Below are 9,107 nucleotides of genomic sequence, written 5' to 3'. Positions count from 1 at the left end.
CTTTTTCCATCTGGATCCCATTAACCCAAAGCCAATTAAGTCACACTTAGTAATGACTAGATCCTACCTGAATCCAAACAGTTTACATCCCTATGTGTAATCCTAACTATTTACATCTATGTGCAAAAAATGGATACAAGAAGCCATGAGTGAATCGAAAGCGGGAAAGCCATTGGTAAAATTTTAAAAGTAGCACTATTATGAAGCGATTATGCAAGTGTAAAGTGAGAAGTGACAAGAAGCAAGAGAGAAACCCAAAGAGAATTCATCTAGAAAACAAGGAGGAAGCAAACTTCTCAGTAAAGAGAATCATCCAGTTTCCAATCTCTTAAAAGAGATTTTCTCAAAGCTTCCTATCTTTTGGGGGGAACCGAGGAGTTTTTCCCTTCTTAATCGAGCTTTCAGAAAGAAACGAGTTTCCTCATATAGCAAAAAGTTTTGGGTAATTGTGGTTTCAACACCAACAATCCCCAGGTTCGGAACTCTTCCCAATGGTTCTGATCCGATTAGAGACAGAGTCACTCAAAGACCGTTAGGGGCATCCTCATCAAGGGTATTTTCGTCTGTTTGAAGTCTCCCCTCCCGCGAAAACTGTTTCCGTTGGGTTGATAAAATCGATTCCGTTCGAAAAGCGTTACAAATCTCCCGGGAATTTTTTTTTTTTTGCGGTGGAACACCCAACTGTGGGCCCGAAATCCCCGTTCCGCCGTTCGCCACCAGTCCGTACCCGAGTTCTCCCCCTCGTTTTCTTCCGTTTCGGTTGAGAAATTTTGGGGTGAGCCTTCTTTTGCCCGCGATTCTTATATTCGATCCCTTCTCTGTTTTCTAATTTTTTCCTGCGTATTTGTCGTGTGCCGTTCTTGTGGGAAATAGTCATGCTTTCGTCTTCCTGATTTTGCGTCAAGTATTTTCGTCGTTTTGAGGAGTACTGCCGGCTTGAGGACGCTGTTGTGGAACAGAAGGTGGACAAGAAATCTTGTTATCTTACCTTCTTATGTCAATTTTTTATCTCCAGTTTCTTCGTTTTTGTTGGAACCCCTTTTTGATATGAGATGCCCATTAGACCATTTTCAGAATTGGGTCTTCCTGGCAAAATTTGGGGCGAAGGCAATTTGGTGTTCGAGTTTTTGACGTTAAAAAAGGAAAAGTGGAAGAAGAAACTTGCAATATGTGTAGGTAGAGATTAGCATCTTTGTTTGCCCTTCAAACTATTTCAATCTTTTCTTGTGAATGGAACAACCGATTAGTTTATATTCTTTGTAAAATGTTTTTCTGGTTGCTATATTTATTCTTCTAAATCTTCCTTAACAACTATGAAATTTTATGCTCACGAGGGCTTCGCTCATCTAGTCGGGACGACTCGTGAATGTCACCAACTTGATGGGATGTCAAGAGTTTGAAACTTGCAGGTCTGCACTTTTGCCGTGAGGTAGAAGTTGGGTGTAGTCCCTGGTGAGCGATGATGAAACCTAGGGTTTTTTGTTGATGAATTGAGTGAGCAACCGTTGCTAGGTCTCTTACCTTGAGAACGGTTTCTCCGTGTAAATATAAAATAGGTATTTTTTTCTCGTTTATCTAAGAAAAAAGGATGGAAACTTGTTCATTTTTATGATGTTTGATGTGGATAATTTTTAAAAAGGGGGAGTTAAGACAGCAAGAATTTTTTCATATCATGCGATATGAAGAATGCTGCTACCAGCAAATTAATCTCCCCCCCTACATAATCCGTTTATAGCTTACATAACCGCAACTGTGAACAACCTTGCATAATTTTCCAAATGTCTACCAAACGTTTTCTTTCAATTGATACAAACACCAAAGCTTTTAGCTTTTTATGGTTTTCAGTTTCTCATCAAATATTTAGGTTGGGGAGTAAGAGAAAACCCCGATAGAATCGTTTAATAAAAATAAATTTGACTGTGTTGGACAGTTTAAGGCTTAAGAGTGCAATAGTTAACTAAGAACATTTATGTATGCTTTTAAAATTTTGAAAAACATAGATGCCCTTTTGGTTATTACCCAGTTAATTTTCATTTGTTTTGTTTTTTTAATTCCTCGTGTTTTTTCCTCTTCTTTCTAACTACCACAAAGGTTTCATGCCAATTTCTACCGAGTTCACATCTGCACTGCATGGTGGGCATGCAGCAGCCATCCATCTTGACATTTCTTGAGAAGGGTGTGGTGTCCATGTCCTCATTTTTTTACAGAAGAGAGGAGGTTTAAGTCTGATAGATGACAAAACAAACAAAGTTTTTCCTTGTCATGGAGTGCCGGGATAAAAAAATCCTATAATAAGTAACATTGCAAGGCGAGCCAACGGGTGTAAGAAAGTCGCGGGAAGGGAGGGTCTCGTTGAAGGTGTGATATCGTGGAGAGAGAAACGGAGAGAACGTGGTTAGCCATAACCGTAGGAAAGTGCCAAGAAGAAGGGTAAGGTGTAAAACCTCTACCAAATTTTAATGTTGAAGAGTCTCCACCAACCCATGCCCCATTTGTCCAATCAGTTTTATTCTTTTTAGAATGCTTTTCTGGTTGGTATTTTCTTTCCTCTTTGCTGAAATCTTGCTTTACAAATATGGAAAATTTCTCCCTTTTTTCTGATGTCTGTGATGTGAAGATGGAAATCTTCCTTACAGATTTCTTTCTCATTTGATAAATGAGTAGGTAACAAGTAATTCTCAAGTTTTTTGGTTTTCTGATTAAGTTGCTTGATAACTATTCCCTTCTTCCAGAGGGACTGAAAATTGATCTTTTTGTCACGTATGTTTTGAACAGAGGACACCTCATTCTTCATGATGCTTGAAACTTTGGTTGGAAGGAGAACTTTCAAATTGGAGCATTGCCATTGATGGAAGACGCTAATGGTGGTGAAAGTGTGAACAACTCTGGTGCAAGCGAGGAACAGGTCCTTTTGAGCTCAGACAAGAAACCAAAGAGGAAGGCCAAGAGTTCCAGGCCGAAGGATACAGAGTCCCCTTCTTCCTCTTCAAGAAGTTCGTCTGAAAGCGACGATTTCTTCCAACTAGAGCCAAGCCTACTGGGCGAGGCATCTGGAGACAGCCCATCTCCTCTTTTGCCTCCAAAAGAGAAGTTTAGAGAACAGAACCAGAGTGATTTGGAACTGGAACTGGGGGCATCACCAGTACTCATGTATGATTCAGTGAACAAATCGGCGGAGAATTCTGGTGGCTTGCCGAAGCAATTGCCGCCTGTCCAGATGATGACCAAGACGGACGACATCGACAATTATCGAATACCATCCTCTGTTTTCGCAAGGACCAAATCTCAGGCGCCCATGGAATGGAGTGTGGCGTCCAATGAGTCCCTGTTCAGTATTCACATGGGAGGGAATTCAAGTTTCTCGAGAGACCATGTTCTCTTATTAGGAAAGTCTGGAGAATTGGGTGTATTTCCGGAGAACGGGAATTCAATCCCAGAAATGGGGGGTTTAGATGATGCAGGGAGCTTAGAGCAAAGACTAGGAGTTCATGGTGATATAGGTGATGCTTCGAGCAGTGCGGAAAAATCACGTAAGGAGGTGATTATTCCAGGACAACAGCAGCAGAATGCTGACGGTGGTGAGGAAGGGAAGGCACAATGCCCTTCATTTTCTCCAAAGGCCGTGAGTCCTCGCCCTTCTGATAGTAGCAATGCTAGCACAAAGTCATTCGCCTTTCCAATGTATGGTCTCTCTCTCTCTCTCTCTCTCTCTCTCTCTCTCTCTGGTTTAAGAGTTTCATGTGTCTCAAGTGTTGCTGTAGAATAGATTGTTCCGAGTCCCAGATTGACCCTTCTGAGTTTGAACTTTGAAGTCTCGATTTGGGGTTCTTCTTCATAATTGATTTCCAACTCGTTGGTTGGAAGAGAATTGGAGTCTCCCTAGTGAAATTGATAAAATCATGAGTAGTTTCCCATGTCCAAAAGCTAGTCAGATATTTGGTTCATAAAACTGTATAAATGTACCAGAGTTTTCAATCGCTTTTGATTCTGGATATCAAGTCATTCAAGTAAGACCAAAGTTGAACCCCAAGTTGCTAATAGTTGCTAATTAGATTGTCAGTTTCTCTATGCATTCAAGGGCACATTTACGTGCACTTTTCTTGTGTGAATGAATCAGAATGTGCAAATGAGAATGTGATTCCAATTCACAGGATTCCCCATGTGAATCGAAAGCACACAAGATGTGTGTAAATAAATCAGATTTGACTCATTTACAAATCAATTTACACACGTTTACAGATCGGTGTCTATATTACCTTATGTGAATCATTTCCACACTGCAAAATTTACGCAAGTTTTCAAGCTGGTGGGTAAATTGCCTCACATGTCATAATCTCACAATTGTGAGATTCCAATTCACATTGGAGGCCAAGGAAATATACCCAAGTCATCTTGGGTTACCCAGCAATCCATTTGTTGAAGCCTTGAATATGTCCAAGTATCAGACTAGGGTGATTTGATCGGTTTCCCTAGGCAAAGGTTAACTTGACTAGTCAACCTGATACTTCTTTTATCGGAATGTGCAGATTAACAACAGAAGAAAAAAGTGCCTCAATCAAGTTGGAAAAAGAAAAGTGTGGCTCAATCAATGTGGAGAAAGAGCCCACAGAACAGCCTCCTGCTGCTGCAGACCAACAAACCGGTTGGTTTTCTTGTGTGTGCTGCTGCCCACACTGTTGCTGACATTCTCACCATATGCTTCCATGGGGTTATATTGATCTGAGTTTCTGATAGGCTCATTTACTTTGTCTGTGATTCATATTCATATACAAGTTCTTGACAGGAAAAATTGACACCTATATGGGTCCTCATGACTATTCATGCTTCTCAGAGGCTCATGTTGTGGTGTTTGGGTGAGACTTGGTGTCCTGATTTGGCATTTCCAAAATGGAGAACGGGGAGCACGCTGTTCCCTTACTATTCTTATTGCAGATGCTTGAGAATTTAATGAGTTGCAACTGCAAGTCAAAAAGCCTTTGTTTTGAATTTAATGAGTATTGCAACTGCAAATCAAAAAACCTTTGTTTTTATGTAGAGGAACACAACTCTCTCTCTCTCTCTCTCTCTCTCTCTCTCTCCAACAAGTGAAGTGGGGAGGTGAAATATTTTCTTCTTGAGGGCCTGTTTGTTTCATTCACATGGGAGGAAAGTTTTTATGAGAAAAGGTATGGATTTCTAAAAAAATCCAGCTATCTCAGCCTTCTATGGAATGATTTGCACATGAAAATTGGCAGATCTGAAAAATTGGTGCCCACTTATGCCAGCATGACATTTTTCAACTATGATTATTTGATGTTTGTTTCATTCATGGTGGAAAAAAGGGTGAGAAAATGATGCCATCTCAGCAATCTCCCATCAAAATTTCATGAAACAAATGAGCTGTAAGAAAATAAACACCCTTGGATTGTTTATTTTTTTAATGCCCATGCAAAGAGGTTAGGGCCAAGGTCTAAATCGATCCGAGTAAGATCCAAAAGACAAATGCAAAGTCAAAGTTCATTGATGAGCTGATCAAGGTCAAAGTCCATTAATGGTCAACAATCAAAGTGAAAATCCAAAAGACAACCTGATTTTTTGTCTTGTAATTGATCACCTACCTTGACTCTCCTCTACTTCCCCCCTTCCAACCCAGGAAAAAAAAGAAAGAAAAAAAAAACTGATCCAACCCAATTGTTGATCAAGGTCCAAGACCAAGGTAGATAAATCAGGTTGTATCTTGTCAAGAGAGGATTAATGGTTCAGCCTTGCTATATGAGGCCTCAACCCACATGAAGCTAAGAGCGGATCAGGTGGAATCACGTTGAACATAAAAAATGTGCAGCGGCATCTGGCAGCCCTCCATCTTTGAGATACTGCCTATCAGCTGAAGGTCCAACAGTGAAATGAAAGACTACCAGGTGTAGCGACACACTTTTGGTGTGCACTGTAATTGCATCAGATCCACCCTCCATGAAGCCTTGTTCCTCCATAAAGATTTTTCAGTTGTGCCAAGCACGTTCATCTAAGCCTACAATCAAGTTGGCAGTAGCCAACCCCATTATACAAAAGTGCCGTAGTTGAGAAGATGTATGTGCATGTGTTGGGTGTTACCATATGCTGAACATGCACGGCTGTTACTTGGAATAATTGCTATCTTGTGTATATAGTCGTGTAGATTGCCACCTTGTAACATGCTGGCTAGAAGTTTCATAATTTGTATAACTAGAGGTCACCTTCTACTAGGGATGGGCAACAGGCCCGGTGGCCCGATGGGCCAAGCCCACCTGACCCGTCATGGGCCGGGTTTGGGCCATAATTTTAGGCCCAGGCTCGTTAGGTAGCAGGCCGAAACCCATCCCGTTATATAAGTGGGTCGGGCCCGACCCGACCCTTTGGGCCTGAGTTATTTATTAAATTTTTTAATAATATAAAATTTTTATAAATTAATTATTACATTTAATTCATTTTTTGTTAATTTTAAGAATGAGTAACTATTACTAGTTATTTAATTTTATGTTTTTTATTTAATACATTTTTTTGGTATTCTAAGAATTATTGTATTAATTTTATTAAAAAATAACCTACAAATAGGTTTGGACTCGGAGGGACCCGACCTGTTCACATTGGCCCGTTAGGCTAATGGGTTGGGCCACGAGCTTCTCTTCAAATCCGAGCCGATTAAAAACCAGGCCAAAACCCAGCCCGTTAGTAAACGGGCCGGGTCAGCTCTGTCCATTAGCAGGCCGGGGCCGATGCCCACCCATACCTTCTAGTGATATATAATTAAATGAGAAGTTGCATGATGTATTTAGTAGATGTGCTTTGGAAATGTAAGTCTTTTTATGTGTTTTTATAAAATTATAAAAATCCCCTATGTGTCATTTTTACTTTTTGTTTTTGTTTTTATTCTACTAATTTTTTTTTTTGTTATTCCAGTCATTTTTTACTTTTGTTAGGAATATAAACTTGTGGCCAATATTTTAAAGTCCGAAAAAAGGATACGGACATCAACAGGTTCTAAAAATGGAACATGGATCCTATCATATAACATATGATGAGATCCATAGTATAGGCTAGGATTAGTCCACATTCTCAACCTCCGGAATGTGGACTAATCCTATCCGTCCAGACACATGGGTTGACATAGGATCCCAATCGCATCATATGTGGTAGTATAGGATCCCTTCTCCTGAAAACGTAACTTGTCCGAGTTTAGAGAGAGAGAGAGAGAGGGAGAGAGATTATCCATTGATTTTAGATGCAGAAAGACACTTAACAGTTGTGCATTTGGGGATGCACTAAATGTCATCCATTGATTCAAGTAGCAGAAAGAAACTAAAGTTACAAATGCCATCAAAATCAGGCAACATCGGACCGTCCATCCATCAGATTAACTATGGCTTGATCGACAACAGTTGTGGCTATCTCAACCGTAGTTGAGGCGAAATATGTCATTCTGCACGAAGAAGCTTCCCTGCATCGTTGGGACCAAGTGAAACATCTGCACAAATTATGCCTTTCGTTAGGACTAAGAGCTCTTTCTTGATTTCAATTCCTAGCAATTACAACACTATAAAAAAGTTAAATCACCCATGAGGTAGTCCTTCACTACCTTTTGAAGAGTATTTTACAGCTTAATTAGTGGTGACAAGGTCACATATTTTTCCATAATATTTACATAAATGTCACACGGGGTGCTTAATTAAACATTTTATTCTAGTTAAGATTTGTTTAACCAACAAGTAAAACATGACCAAGTTCATGAAGCCAAAGTAAAAAATGTTTCTTAAGTTCATGAAGTTGGCCAGGTTTCATCTCTCTCTCTCTCTCTCTCTCTCCCAAAAAACGTCATCTCATGATTCTCTCTCTCTCTCTCTTGGATGTGGTAAACCACCTCTATAGCTTTTTATTTCGTTTTTTCATGCTTACAGAAACAAGTGAAAAAATTTTATTTATAAAATTTGTCATATCATAACTCATAGGCAAATTTTTCTTTTCCTGTGAAAAATTTTCTTGCTTTCAAACATGCCCTTAAAGTAAGAAATCTTTTATATCATGAAATATATTGAGAACAAATTAACTCAGAAAGGTATTAAAAGCCGATTTCTGTTTGGTCGGTGGGGTTTGTTTGGGGAGAGAAGTACCTGACTAAATCGCAGCTGGTGTTCTTCACCGGGCAAATGTAGGTTGCCACTCACAAATACAATGATTCCACCTGCAATAGACGAGGGCTGCGAATCGATGGTAGAGATGGAATGCTTGCATTGATCGAACGGTAGCTGGCAGAGCCGCTGAGATATGTCAGCAGCTCCATGGAACTTCTGGCCTTCAAACGTCAACAATGAAGATGGTTGGTAGAGTGTTAGTAGTAAAGATCGATTACTATCAAAGAGGTAATAATAATGATCAACAAATGCCTTGGCCACGATCTCTATTTGTTGCTCCAATTCATTTTCTCCTTCCATTCTCTCTCTCTCTCTCTCTCTCTCTCTCTCTCTCTCTCTCTAGATGTACTTTCTTATATAAGATCAAAAGCAAGGATCTTAAAGGAACAAAGCTTTTTTTGGCTGTAATTGTACGCAACGAATCTTCAGAAAAAGATGTCAAATACAAGAAAGGGATAAAGGATAACCGAATATGGTGGCTTTACTTTAAGGTACTGCTGGTATGATCGCCCTCATTTTCAAATAACCCATATAACCCTTTTCAATTTTGCAGAATATAATGCGAATTATGAAAGGATTACTAAAAATTTCTCTACTGAACTTGAAGGTTCTTTCGGTCGATATCTAAAGTGTTGAACATTGGACTTTCCATCTTATGTTATTATTTTTTTCCTAATTTGCATTATAATGTGCAAAGTAGGTGCTTACTTTATGAGCACACTTGCATGTTACGTAGATCTTGCTTGCCAGTAATGCTCAATATTGGTGGTACAATGAAGATGAAACTTAGATATATATGAGCCCAGGCCCACCATGTGTTCAAACTGCACATGTGTGTGTCCATAGCTTTCAGAGGCGGGCCAAGGCAGGGTAGTCGTGGGGACTCACCCGGGGTTTTCCTAGTCTCGGCGAGGGTTTCTCGTCACAAAAAAAAAAAAAAGTGGATCAGATTTAGTCTAATAT

The 9,107-nt window shown here is 39.7% G+C and overlaps 2 protein-coding genes across 2 annotated transcripts; one reads left to right on the top strand and one right to left on the bottom strand.

Annotated features, from left to right (window-relative positions):
• The first annotated feature begins 3,193 nt into the window (after nt 1–3,193).
• On the top strand, nt 3,194–4,991 carry LOC149823098 (uncharacterized). The gene is made up of 2 exons (XM_089981456.1): nt 3,194–3,681; nt 4,527–4,991. The coding sequence occupies exons 1-2, from the start codon at nt 3,218–3,220 to the stop codon at nt 4,681–4,683; spliced, it is 621 nt and encodes a 206-aa protein (XP_089837582.1). The 5' UTR covers nt 3,194–3,217; the 3' UTR covers nt 4,684–4,991.
• A 2,240-nt stretch (nt 4,992–7,231) lies between these two features.
• LOC149823097 (nuclear transport factor 2B-like) lies at nt 7,232–8,464 on the bottom strand. The gene is made up of 2 exons (XM_089981416.1): nt 8,124–8,464; nt 7,232–7,480 (listed from the first exon to the last, which is right to left on the bottom strand). The coding sequence occupies exons 1-2, from the start codon at nt 8,442–8,444 to the stop codon at nt 7,406–7,408; spliced, it is 396 nt and encodes a 131-aa protein (XP_089837542.1). The 5' UTR covers nt 8,445–8,464; the 3' UTR covers nt 7,232–7,405.
• Between the last annotated feature and the right edge of the window lie 643 nt (nt 8,465–9,107).

The sequence above is a fragment of the Nuphar pumila genome, chromosome 11, assembly GCF_984573655.1.
Source record: "Nuphar pumila chromosome 11, dmNupPumi1.hap1.1, whole genome shotgun sequence".
In the NCBI taxonomy this organism is placed as follows: Eukaryota; Viridiplantae; Streptophyta; class Magnoliopsida; order Nymphaeales; family Nymphaeaceae; genus Nuphar; species Nuphar pumila.
This window is presented reverse-complemented; position numbering and strand designations above follow the sequence as displayed.